Source organism: Lichenostomus cassidix, chromosome 6, assembly GCF_008360975.1.
Source record: "Lichenostomus cassidix isolate B80296 chromosome 6, HeHo_3.0, whole genome shotgun sequence".
Classification (NCBI taxonomy): Eukaryota; Metazoa; Chordata; class Aves; order Passeriformes; family Meliphagidae; genus Lichenostomus; species Lichenostomus cassidix.
The window spans coordinates 14,281,206-14,295,740 of record NC_139487.1 but is presented as its reverse complement, the minus strand read 5'-3'; the positions used below and the strand labels follow the sequence as shown (position 1 = coordinate 14,295,740).

The 14,535-nt window shown below is 36.6% G+C and overlaps 1 protein-coding gene across 1 annotated transcript in view; it reads right to left on the bottom strand.

The window, feature by feature from the left end:
• The window catches only part of KNDC1 (kinase non-catalytic C-lobe domain containing 1), a 56,495-nt gene that overhangs the window by 34,662 nt on the left and 7,298 nt on the right, over window positions 1–14,535 (bottom strand). The window contains exon 3 of the mRNA XM_085065136.1: window positions 13,398–13,456. Within this exon, the coding sequence (XP_084921262.1) occupies window positions 13,398–13,456 (59 nt within the window). The remainder of the gene's footprint in view (window positions 1–13,397; window positions 13,457–14,535) is intronic.

The window sequence follows — 14,535 nt, the reverse complement described above, 5'->3', positions numbered from 1 at the left end:
GGGAAACAAAGTCTTAATTTGAAAAAAAACCCTTTCAATATAGCAATATTTTATGAGTGCTACCAAGCATAAAGAAAACAAGCAGAAGAAAACCAGCATAACACTTGTTTCTGAAGACACTTATGAAAGAATTTTTAAAAATACTTCCCATTTTCCATTTCTGCTTCTCTTAAAGTCCACAACCTTGTGATGAGTTCCAATAAAAATGGAGGTGGATCCAGCAACTTTTTAAAATCTAGTGCTAATGCAATAGATTTCCCACACAACACAGCTACCTCTTAATTTTAGAAGTATTTTGCGTCTTGGGAAAAAAACCCCAAAAAAACTCCTAAAACAACACAAACACCACTTTTTCAGATCTGCTTAATTACTAATGCTTAATTACAATTACTAATGGTATTTTATCCATGATGGCCTGTATTTTATATTCCTTTCATAGAACACAATTCAGTAACATTTATAAGTAAGTGTAAATGCAAGTTTGGGTAAACATTTCAATGGTGATGCAGCACAGCCAGGAATTCAAGTGTACTGAACGCTGCCCTCTCCAACCAACAGATACATAAATAAATAAAATAATGACTGCACCTATACATTAAATTTGGTTGTTTAAATGCACTTGCTACACACTTTACTATCTTTTATTTTAGAAAAAAAGACTGATTCAAAGGTCAAAAGCAATTTTCTTCCTCTGCCGACCCCCTAACTCTCTCACTAAGGTGTGGTTTTGTCTCTAAATTGTATGAATGATACTTTTTCTACAGGTACACTTGTACATTTACCTTCTAGTGAGGTGGGGCACCTTCATGAAGGGAAATGCAACATCACCTCATCAGGATGAGCCAAGTGTGTGAGACTGGACAATTCCTCTTTTCCCCTCTGCTCTTCATGCCCTCCCCAAACCAAGAACACATAAACCAGTGCTGACTGTTGACTCTGAAGCCTTGATTTACCTTTGAGACACATCAAGATTAGCACAGAAAGGTCAGAAAAGGTCAGAAAAGCAGACTATATGCCATCTGATCCAAATAGAAAAAATAAATTTTTTTTGCAAAGCTGTAATTAAGGTCTAAAGTTCTTTACTGTTATAAAACTTTGTCATCAAAGCAGAAAAGGTAACTGAAGAGTCTTGAGAATCTCAGAGGAACTAAGACAGGAACTGTTATGATTTTTATTTTGATTTAGCAGAAGAATGAAGGCTGTTCATCTATTCTGAACATGTTATTTCCCCCCGGCCCCTCTCCCTGTACCATATAAACTGCTATAACCCACACTGAACTACACCCTTGACAGACCAGAATGACTGTATTGTTTTTTGGGGGGGGGGTTGTTTTTTTGTTTTTTGGTTTTTTTGGTAAGATGAAACAGACTATGTTGGCAAAAGGATACAAAACTACAAACCTGGGCAAATAGCCCACTAACAAGGTGATAGAAAAAGTTCTTTCTTTCTTTCATGTAAATCTACTTTTTACCTTTTCCCTCTCCTAGCTCCCCAAACACCACCACTGTCACCCCACAAGAAAAACCAGAAAGAAAATCCAACTATTTAATCAATTTCCCAAGCTGGCACTAAACATGGGCAATATTTAAGGTAATCCAACATAGCCTTAAGTCTGTCCAAACTGGAGCAACGAGAAAATGAGTTTGTGATCATCCACTAGGTGGGGCGTTCCCCAAGTTAATGGATCAAAATGCTTCTACTTAACTGCACATTTGGGCCTAGGAAGAAAATTTCACTTCCTCGGAAAGGAGAGAAAGATGGGTATGTGCAATAAATAAAAATAATTCTTCAACATAACATACCAAATGCTTACTAGAAGTGATTGCTCTCAATGAAAACAATCTCACAAGCAAGCTAAAGATTTTTCAGTCTACTCTATGGAGAGTAACAAATAAGAAAGGTTGGCAAACAACTTTTCTCCTGGCCAGCCAGAATTAGGACTCAATAGGCTGTTAGGAATTGTATTAAATAATTAAGAGGGCTTTTTCCTTAATTTCTGAAAAAAACTCCAACCAAACAAAACCACCACCACAAGAAGAAACAAACCGAAAGACACAACAAAACACCCTCCCCCGCAAAAAACCATCACACCCACTTGTTTTAAGTGTAGATAAGGAGAAAATCTTTTTGAATTATAAGCATTTTGCATTTCAGGATAATAATTTAATAGCTGATAAATATCACACATTTCCAGAGAGATCCAAAAGAAAAAAAAACCAAACAAACCCAACACAATCTCTTCACAATTCCTAAGGATTCTCAGGGGTTAAAGACTAAATGCTACTTGTTATAAAATATATAGACCAGGCCAGCAAGACAGCACCATGGGGTCAGGAAGGTTCAAAAAGGATGGGAAGAAAGGGAGGAAGTCACAGTAGGAAACCAGCTGCCCAAAGTTGGTCCCAGAGAGACACATACTCTTAGCCCAAAGTCAGCAAATATAATGAGAATTGTAGGTAAACCATTATGGTGTGCATTACTGGGAAGGCCATAATGGAAATAATGTGCCCTTTAAGAATCACAATGGCAACACAAAAAACCAGATATTTGAAGAGAGTGACAAGTATGATTTGAGGTAATAAAAGTCCTTTCACTATCATGCTGAAACAAGAGAACTCATGTATTTCAGAGAAATATTTGAAGGTCACAACTACAGAAGTAGATTCAAACCAAAATAGCTTCTAATACTAGAGTGGTTTCTGAGACACAAAGGCATAACAAGACAAAAAAAAAAAAAGGTAATTCAAAAGCTGAAGATGTTACTTTTTATTTTTATTTAAATGATCAGGTTAAATACCAGAGGCCCTTATCAAGGGAGAGGACAACTTCTGCCATCATGTTATAATTTTATATCATGATTGAAATACATTCCAAAAGGCTTCTGCAACTTCTAATAAAAAGTTATTTGCCTTCTTGTATGTCACTTTATAACCATTTAACACTACAAGAAGTGAAATCAGAGAACAGTAATGATCTGCTCTAGTTTAAAAATCTGCCAATCAAAAGATCGTGAGAGGAAATAAAAACTCAAAGTCTACACAGAGTGTGACAGAGGCGTTGTTGTATTATTGCTTGACAGGACTAAAGAACTGAACTTCTCCAGGAACCCACATTTGCAGACAATCACTACAGAAAAAAGCTGACAAAAGAGCTTTTGAATAGCGACTGCACAAGCATGTAGCAATTACGAATAATGACCATTTATATTTTGTACTGAGATTTCACTGAGTTCAGAATTGTAGATCTTCAGAACTGAAAAAGACATACAGTAATACAACTAATACTTTCTCAAAAATATTTCTGACTACATGACAAGCTACAGAAATGGCGTAAAACAATTTTGGATTTCAACATTCGTATCTGACCCTTATTTTACCTTGCAGATTTTTTTAAAATGAGATTGCACAGATATGGACACGTCCACCCTTTCACAATTTAAAGCATTTAAAGGTTCTGTAAATGAGAGCTTCAGTATGATTATAAACCTCAAAGTTTTAAAAAGAAATTCAAGGTAATGTTTGAGAAAATTACTACTGGGAGACAAGATTTAATATTTACCCATATAATTTTTCTATGAAGTCACTCTGAAATGCGCTACTTTTATGCAAGAGGAAGTCAATAATATTCCTCCACAAGAAAATGAAAGGGAAATAGGCCTATTTTTTTAATACTTTCCTTCAATACAAAGGGACTAAATGCCCTTCTGCATAATTGTAATTACTGGAAGGTGCTGTATTAAATATTAGCTTTATGTTCATTTGGCACTCTGGATGCATAGATAATTAGTCTGCAGAATGTGCTAGAAGTGCTCAACCACTGTAGATTATTCACATAACATACAGTCTAGCCTGAATTAGTAGCAAATGCTGGAAGAACACTTTCTATCAAAGCTGTTTGTGCACTTTGTCTCTTCTAACTACAGCCAACTTTGTCTGAGAACACTTGCTCCCCAAAAGACTTCTAAAAAAATGGGGACCAAAATGCATCTAGAGGTCAGATTTTCTCACAGCCAAAGTTTGCAGGTATTTCAACTCTAAAATTGTCTTTTAATTAACCTAACAAGTGAAAGCTTTCAAGTTTATTTATGTTGTTAGGCAAACATCAAGTCATCAGTTTATAACACAGAACACAAGCCAGGCTTTGTTACTTAGTCCCTACATTTTACTGGTTCTGGTTTCCTGTGACCTCTATTTTTATCATCCAGTTTGAACTGAGAAACACTACCAAGTACATCGACCTAATCTCAGTTTTATAATTGTAGGCTTCTTGTCTGCAACAGTTCATGCCAACTGTTTTTTCCCCGTGAATTTCTCTAAGTTTTAAGCCACATGCAACCTTTTTGCATCCAGCTTTTGCAGCAAGAATTTCCACATCTTACTGCATAAAAAGGCAGTATTTAGTTTGAGCCCATCCATGTATATCTCATTGTTGCTACCTACGTCTTCATTTCTGAAAGCTGATGCTCCATGGCTGCTGCTGCCACACACCTCACAGATTTCTAGAGGAGCTTCTCCCTAAGGGCATTCTCTTCCAGGCTAAAGAGTATTACTCGAAGTAATTATTTCTTCTACGAATACTGTTTCACCATGTGGTCCTGGAAATTTATTTTACTGTTAATTTTGTCAGGTTGGTCACTAGTCTATTCTGACACTCTTATTTGAGCCAAGTTTTTGATAATTATCTACAAAGAAGAGTTGTAATATATGAACCTACTGAAGATCCGATGATTAAAACACATTCAAAAAATTTACATAGCCTTTTGACTGTGGCTTTCTTTGGAAAACTCTTTATATTATTCATTTGCAAACATTTCAGACATTGGGTATCATTTCTGTGTTCTGAGATACTTGAAAAAAAATCAGTTTTTTGTAAGTTTTTTTGCATACATTTTACAAACCTTGGGGGGGTTTTTCAGCTCTTTTTTGACAGGAGATACATATTGTTTTTAAAAAAATAAATCTTACAATACATTTACAACAGTCTCTGTGCTACGTGCAAATGTTATTTTAATAGCGATGGATTTTAGTTTTCCATATGACTCTGTTGACTGTAGAATAATTTGCCAGCATCTATAGCAATAACCAATTTGAAAAGCAATACTGTCAATTCAGAGCTACACCCAGAAATGAACAAAAAAAAAGAATATCAATTTTTCAACTGGACTTCAATATAGTGTCAAAAAGCTGTTGTTACCTTAACTACTGTAGAAAAGACTGAGATGTATCTTAAGCCACTGACAGTTACCTTGGTAAAGATTCATTTCACTTTTCAAAGTCACATGAAGATGAACATACACAGAAGCCTGAGCAAATTTAAACCACGCTATTTGCAGGAAATTACTCATGTATTTGCAGAGTGAAGACACAAATTAAGAACAGATTTCTTACACTTCCATCCCACTTTTAGTCTCCCTTAATCACGAAGATCAGGCACCCCAACGTGGATGAGTAGCACACCAATTGACTCCTCTCCTGCATGACTGAAGAAGTATAATTACGACAGGTAAGGAAGAATACTGCAAAACGACCTGCTGAAGACCTCAGAGGTTTAGATAGCTAAAGTTACTCACATTTATCTTTAAAGCTTCTTGAACAATGGTATTTTTTAAAACTCCCTTTGAAACAGAGTTTCATGTGTCACAGCTCTCCTTATGATTTATCAGCCATTAACCTCTTTACTTTTAAGTTACTTGGTAATTCATTTATCACTTAATTAAGGTAACACAACTTATTCCCTGTAGGCATAGAAACAAGCAAGCCTGAGAAACAGTTATACGCATGCTGAGCAGACTGGCTCTGTCTTCTCCCAACTGTGTAGGCTTTTTTTTTTCATTTTATGGCAAATACGATGTTATTCACAGTTACTGAAGTTCTACTACATCCTTTTAATCTTAAACGTAAGAGAAAGTGCCTACTGGTAAAGTCTGTCACTTTGAGTAACGCAATCACACCACTCTCTATTGAGGAATACTTATCACACATTTTGGAGTAAAAAACTGAATTGCAGCACTTCCAGTTAAGAACAGGATTTCTCAGGAGATACAATCCTCAGTTTCTAAAGCATGTTCTCAGTTGCTCTTCTAAGGTTTGCTGAAATGCTGTAACTAAGGAGATTGATTTGTGAGTGACAATGATTTTGTCACAATCCTGAAAGTTCTGTTGACTAAATCTCAACAACCTAGTACTCCACCAACCATCTAATTCACATTGGAAACTGAACTAGTCTTGAGATTTTATCTAGAGATTAGGAAGTCATCCATTCTACCATCTACTTCTAAGTCAATTGTTTCCTGAACCTTTCAAAAATAATGGTATTTATGAATGTTCTCATACACTTGTGAAATAGCTCTATTTTCAGTTCATGCAAATGGTAAAAATTAACTGTCGCTGTTCCAGGGAGTATAAATTATCCAGATCCAGTGTAGCAATGACCATGAATCTTTTAGTGATCTGACTATCCATGTAAAACAGACATAAAACTAATGAAAGAGAAATCTTTTGATAACAAGTAATGATAAGGAATAATTCTGATGAAGGTCTCCATGTTGCCTTTAAGGGTTCAGGCTGACATGCCAACAGCATAGTAAACCACTCCAAGAAGTAAATTATGGAAATAAGTGGAAGGATCAGAGAAAAAAAGTTCTGCCAGTGAGATCAGTATGATGATGAGTCCATCAAAGAAATGAGTTTGAATGGGCAGCACCAGAAACTTACAGATAAGGATATGCAGACTAAAGAAGACAACTTCATCCATAGCTGAGAAAGTATCAGTACTAAGGAGAAGAGTTTACAGGGTGGAAGCTGGAGACAATTGATCCAAAACATTTGTGCATCTTTAGCAGTAAGAAGCCTAGAGTTTTGTGACACTACACAAGTGTAACAGGAGAAAACAATCTCTTCTCTTTTCCATAGTTTTTTTGCCCATGATGGAGACTATCCACAAATTTATCCAACACAGTCCTTCAGGTTTCTGAAAAAGTAAACTTGAACTACAAGAACCATCTGTTTTAAGACAGAACAAAAAGTCCTCCCTTCAGTCCCACTCTTTTCCTCACAAAACAAAAATTCTTAAATAAGATAACTGAACAATGCTTTTGTACATCAGGGAATAATTTTCACCTATCATAGAGGTAAAAAATACATAACTTTAATAATGCTTTCTTAAAAGAATCATATAGCTAAATAAGGAAGAAACCTAAAATTGTACATATTTTCATTGGTCAAGTTAACTGTACAGTCATTTTTCTCCTAAAGTTATTTTTCTGCCTAAGAGACAGACTAGTTCGAATAAAAATGTCAGTCTGAAAAGTTGTTTCAGATTTGGAGGCAAAACTGTAGAAATGCTGGCAATATGCTGATAAAACTTGCTAGCAAAGACCAGTATGACAACTTGGCAACGCCAACTTCAGGACTAAGCAACAAACTGTAGGTTTTTGAGGTAACCAAATTATAAACTTAAAGATGGCCTAGGCATTAAAAGAAAAAAAAAAAGAAGACTGCTGTAAAAAGAAATCCCATTCACCCCATTTTTCCTATTGTTAACTTTGTGTACAGCAACTAAAGGGTGTTTGTTCAGTCCTAAGTTCCTGAAAAGAACCTCAATTGGGACGGTGATGTAAAAGCAGGAGAAGGAAGATTCCATTTTCTCTTCTATAGCACAGAAGAGGCAGAGGTAACCAAATGAAACTAATTTATTTTTGTCACTGAAGGAAAAGACAGCTTTAAATAATGCTCAGAAGATAGAATGGTTTAGACTACAGGAGGAGATAAGTTACCATTTGCTGATGACAAGCCTTGCTGCTGTTACATAGAATTAGTCTCAAGGGGAGGCTACATGAAACTAAGGGAAACAGAACTGAAGAAAAAAGGCACTAGGTGTTTCAAAAGACTTGCTTCCCCATCAGATAAACACAAAACCAAAAACCCCTCTAGGAGAACATATAAAAGTTTTCTTTTTTGATCCTACACTGAGAGCTAAAGAAAGAATAGAACAATAGAGATAATCTCACCATATTCAAAGCTACTGCTTTAAAAGACTAAGAAAATCACAAAGACAAGACTTTCTTTATACTGTCTGGTGTTTGGATTTGGGAGAAAGATGAAGGCTTTCACATTCAGAGAAGGACCAACAGCTGAGACATGAGCACTAGGTTAGTAATGATCAGCTATTGAGAAATACTGCAGCATGAAACTGTCTGTTCAGTTTTCTTCAGTAGGCCTGACATAGATATATACATATATAAATACACATACATACACACGCACACCCTCCCCAAACCTTTCTTTATGTCTTCTGCAGAACACTATGTTTCACCTGACACTTCAACCTATGTACTTATATGTACATAAAATATTTGTATGCATATTGTACTTATCCCTCCAACTGCCTTGTCACATTTCATAGGAATAAGTTATACAAATCTTAGTAATTTAGTTTTCAAAAACAATGTAATAATATTTTACTTTGTATCTTTTCTATTTACAGTAGTTATACCACTTCTTGTACATTTGTTTATTTTTAAGGTTGCCGAAACTCTTGGACTTTTTTATATGTAATGTAGATCAACTACAGCCCACTGAGAACTGCAAGTTGACAGCCATGACATTCTAACAAAGACAGTGGCTGCATTCAGCCTTTTCCAGTTGTGATTCTCTCACAGGTGAGAGATCAGCATTACCCCACTCCTGTACTGATAGATTAAAGCAAGAACAAGCTCTAGATGAGAAAAAGAAGTGTTAACTTCACCTTCTTCCCTTTCTCTAACCCATATTTCCTCCTTCTCTTCAAGGTAGTATTTAACTCTATAACTTTTTCAGTTCTTTAATTTCTGAAAGGTTTTAATCCTGCTGCACATTGAGGCTTCTGAACTACTGCATCTTATCTCTAAATAATTAAATAAGTCATTAACAGAAGCATCATCCAATCTCCTTTAGATAAAAAATAGAAATCAGTGAATTTTCACTCTTGTCTATTATAAAGGTTCACTAGAACAAGCAAAACTGAATAGACACATTATTAAAAGATTATAAATGCAAGCTCACACATGGCGGACATCGGTCCTTCATCTCACTGAAAGCTCATATCTTAGAAATGTGGTGTTCCACATCAATGAACCTCTGTGTGAGACTCAATGGCAGTTTTGTGATGCAGACAAATAGCTATTTGAAACTGGTTTGAGACAGCCAATGGTTTTAACCTGAGGCAATCTTGTGTTGTAGTGATAGAAGTAAGACAATAAATGAACTCCACAATATTTAACTATTCGTGTTGAGCCTCCCATTGGTCAAATTTCACAAGTCTTACACTGTACTGCTCAGGGCAAGAAAATGAAATAGGAACCATTTTCATTGGGAAAAAGGCTAAAGTTCTTCCTATTTAGAAGGCAGAATGAGGGCAAATTTTAAAAGAAGCCTCAAATATTTATTTTTGCATCTCAGTCTCTCCATGTTTTTCAAGAACAGAAAAATTCACATTCTTTGCTGCTCTTTACAGTATGATGAATAGAATATTATAAAATTAGATGCTAGTCTTTATACTCCAGACTGTTTCTAACTGACATCTAGCTCAAGATTCAGTGAGAACAAAAACGTGATCAATACTTGCAGTAGCAAATTCAGGCACAACTTCCTATTTAGAGGAAAAGCAGAAAGTGAGATCTTTCCATCAATGCAGGCAAGTGACAGCCTCAGTCATCTGAAAACTTTTACTGAGCAGAGTTACATCACATGCCTGCATCTGCATTAAGAAAAGAAGTGCTAATAAGTGCACTGTATAGAAATTCACCTTTTCTTTGGAGTTACAGTGTATGGATCATAACTCTAAAGTTTATCTCCTATTCTCTATCTTTACAGTACCAGTTCTTAACAGTACATTTACTAAAGCACAATGGCAATGGAAGTCTGTAAGCAGATAGCAAAGTTAGAGGAAAAAAAATTAACATGAATAAATAGCCACGAGATTCTCTGTCCTAGAGCCCAGCAGTACCTGCCTGGCTGCCTTTCTGCCCTTGTTCTGCAACCATGCAAACACCCACAGAGGAGGTCATACCAGAACTGGCCTATTCAATACCTCTACAACAACTCAGCAACACAATGACTTCAAGGTCTCTTCAGATGCTCAGAAACTGCAATGCTTCCTCCAACTGCACAGACTGGAACTGTGGCAGCACTAAAGTCACCATGGAAAGTTCAGCTGCACTTCATTGTCAGTACCACACGCCCCTCTCACAGCTAACTCCTTCTTAACCACGTTTCTCTCTAAAAGGTCTATTTTATACCTGACACTGAAGCTGAAGGACTAGCTTTCACCTCCCAGCTCTCAACAGCAACTGAAGCTGGTGCTATTATTCCCACTTTAGAAATGGAGAGCAGGTCAGGGAAGAAGGCACAAGTCTGAAACCAGCCACATGAAATCAATTACTTTTCAGTCTTGTGCATTGTCATTTGGATAAAGCTTTAGATCTGTTGCTCTTTGAAATTCCAACTAGAAACTGACATCTTTAACAGCGTTGTTTCAGACACCAGGACAGTAATGCATTTCAATTTGTTTCCTGTGTCTATTACCCTTGTGTGCTTGTGAGTGCCAGCTAAGTTTAGCAACTAATTAGGCTGGAGTCACAATACCATTAGAGGCTGGGATCAGTAATTCACCAAGCAGGAAACAAAACATCTCTTGTTGAAATAACTGTAGCTGTAATTGAAGGATTTTTAAAAAGAGTTTAAAGAGGAAGAAGTCATCCAGTAGCCATACAAACCTCATTGTGTGCTTTCATTTTAGAAGCCACAAAATAGGTCACACTCAAATCAAGCAAAACTGCTGGCTGATGCAACTATTTTAAATCAGCTGAGCTTTGACACTGGAGTAACAGCTATCAAAGATCATGCTGAACATAATTAGTAGTTCCAAAACTAACTTTTTCTCTTTATATTGAAATCAGACAGGTTCAATACAAACATTACTTGCCATTGTTCTAAACAAAGCAGACCAAGCAGCTGGAAAAACACTCCAACACAAGAACCAAGTTAGGTCATTACCAAGGAAGGAGCAAGCAGTAACACAAGAGACTTGATGTTCCTGTAAAAAGGACAGCTTACTGTAATCAAAGAACCTCATCATGCTGAGAAAGCACAAGGGTCCAGGGTTTCCTCAGAGAGATGTATATAAGGCAGTACTATTCTGCTATTGCATAGAAGAAGGTTTCAATGGGGTGAGGGGATAGACAAAAGTATCAATACTTTTGGAAAAGAGAAGAACTTGAAGTATTAACACCGAGAGGGAAATGGCCAACTTGGAAAGATTACAATAGTATAAAACCCTTGTAACAAGTACATAAGCATTAACCCACTGTAGGTCTTAGAAACTGCAGAAGTAAAAGAAAGCAGAGATCAGCATGGAATCTTTGGCAGAATTTGGTCTGCAACTAAAGCACTTAATCCAACCAAACTCTACACATGGTAAGAGGTAAAGCTTTGAAAGTTCCACAAATACTCTGAATCCCATAGATGCCTGACCAAATGCCCACAAATCCCAGAGAAAAAACAATACATTTCTGCCTTAATGCAAGGGAAAGCCCTTGCATTGCTCTAGGATGATCAGTGAAAAACAGCTGAGGCAACAGGACACTGTCATAGTACTGCTCTCCCTGCTTTGGAAGGCTTCCCAACTTGCTAGATAAAGAAATACCAGCAATGTACAGAAATCAGTGCACCCAGCCCTTACCCCACCTCACAAGAGACAAGGCAGAGCATGTTGACTTCCTTCCACACAAATGTGTACCTTCATGTATCTTTGTTGACTTTTGCAAAAAGACTAAAAGGGTCAATATTCAGAGCCATTCCTGACTCAAACAGCTTTCACTGACTGTTTAATTGTTTGTGCTGTGCTTGGTATTGGGATTCACTGGGGCTTAACAGGCTTCTACATGCTGCCAAAAGAGAAGAGTTAAACAACAAATGGATAAGTTTTATCCAAAAGGAATACAATGGCCTTTTCTATCAGACAGAACTAAAATGTCACGTAGTATTACGACAGTCTTCCCAAATTTCTACTTCACCTTGTTCCATTTCCTTGGCCTTAGAACCTCTTTCAGTGTATCTGTTTACTCTATGCAGACAAGTTCAGCAACTCCTAGATGAGGAAAAATGGTTGGGGGAAATAAGTTTGCCAAACAAGCAAATAAGTCCACAAATCTTGTAAGCATTTCTCTGTCAAGTCTTGGAAGCTCATTAAGGGATGAAGAACATATTTATGCAAAATCTGAAATCCAGCTTCAGAAGCACAACAAAAAGAAAGAAACACAAAAACAAGTCACCTTTGGGTCTTGTTTTCCTCAACCACCACTGAATATAAAGGCTTCTACAGTTTTTAAGTTTGCAGGCAATGCAGGCCACCTCCTAAGAATCCCTGTCCACAAAGAAAGACTCCCCACAAACCATCCTGGGGATGGATGAGGAAAGTGAGCACAAAACCAGCTCTGATGGCCTATGTAGATACATTAATAAAGCATAGCAACAGAGTGAGATGATGCCTCTCTAACCTTCAAAGACTGGACTATATCATATCCCATTATACCACCCTTCCTGCCTTATTGTTCTCATTTAACATGTGGTATTACATACTTCCAAGGTTCACTTCTCCTCCTCCTCCTTCCCACCTCCCCCACCAAGAAACACAGAGAAATGTAAACCTACGAAAAGCAAAAGATATTTGTACTGACCTATAAAGAACCAGATTTTTTATATACCTTGAATTAAATGTGTTGCTAATTAAAGCATTTGAATTATCTAAGAATACATGCCAGAAAAAAATAGTGTATTAAGAAGAAGGATACTAAGCAAGAAAGTGCTCCAGTAGCACGCAATGAGATGGTTGACTTGGGAGGCTAATGAATTAGTATAAACAATTTAAATCTAATTTGATTTAACAATGTAGAGCATTTGTGCATTGCAAAGCAACAGATAGTAATCTGTTTCTTCATTAAATCAAAGATAAAATTGCTGATTACCCTTCCCTGAATTATTTTATTGAAGAGGATAGCAAACAAATTTTATATTTAGTCATAAAAGTTCATGACTAGTCCCCAAAGAAGCCAATGTAACCAGTGAAGGGTACCCATGAACATAATATAGGCCAGCTGTGGTTTAGTGCAACACACTATTCAGCCAAAATAAATTCTCACATTTTAATACTTAGTGAACAAATGTTTATACAGAAAATTAACACGGCATTTTAAGTTTACTTTTTATTTTCACAAAACATACTTAAACAGCACTATTTACTACTCACAATCTTAGAAGTTCTAAAATCATATACTGAGAATGCTCAACATTTGGTATTGCCAGAAGTACTAAAACTATTAACCTCCCCCTCTATTTTACAGATAAATCTATGAACTTGCCTCAAACGTGTTACCGGTGATATCAAATTCTGGTGGAACGAAGGCACCCTCTGGATCATCTTTGAAAACAAAAGGAAACATACCAGAGTAGAAATTAGTAGTTTTACTTGTTTAAAAAACCATAAACCAATTTGATGATACAAATTTAATAATACACTCCTATCTGATACAAAAGAAACTTTGTATAGCAGTATTTTAGTTCACTCCAATTGGATGTACAAAGAGCTTGTTATCCATGTTTCTAGTGCTGGAAGTAAAAGTGCTGTTTTCAAACTTTCTGCAAGAAGACATCATAACTTTCCTAAGAAACAAAACAGATTAAACATCCACAAAGAAATACATTTAACATGTCTAACCACTTCTTGCCTTCAGGCATTTGTGCTTGGACCCAGTTATCACCTAAGCTGGTGTGGCTCAGCTGTGGCTTAGAGGTTTGATTTGATTAATTGGACACTTCCATTCACTATTTTCCACTGCAGACCTGGGTGATAAGGGTTCATGCAGCAAAGCCAATCTGAACAGCTAATTGCCTCTTCATCTACAGGCCAGCTTAGAACTCTGACCTTTCTGCTTTGTTTGTTTTACTTATGATAAAAGAGTAGAGGAAGTAAATTCCCCCCACACATGTGCTGCTTAGCAGAGAACTGAGCTAGTGCAGCAGCCAAATCTGAGTGAGGAGGTGGAAAGAAGAAAAGAACATCTTAAGAGAGACTGATATTGCTCCTGCATCCAAGCAGCTACCCAGTATCACACTGTACTTAATGACACATGAACGCAGTAAAGAACACCAAGAAATTAAACTAGAGCACAACTAAAAAACCTACTCTTCACATACATATTCAACTCACCTAATCTATCCTTTTGGGAAGCCAGGATGATTGAGATGATTTACAAGCAAAAAGTATGTTTCCCTTCTCAACATGGAGAAAAAATAGTATGTTCAGAGGCACAGCATAATCATCATAACTTTAGCTTTAACAGAACTTTTGTGCCTGTACTTTAGAAGTGAAATGCAAAGCTTTTATTGTAAGACACTAAACACAGTTATATGGTAGACACTACTAGAGAGGACTTTTTTTACATAATTCGTTCATTGCAGCTATGTGGCATGGCTGACAAGCCACATGCCAGTAACTGA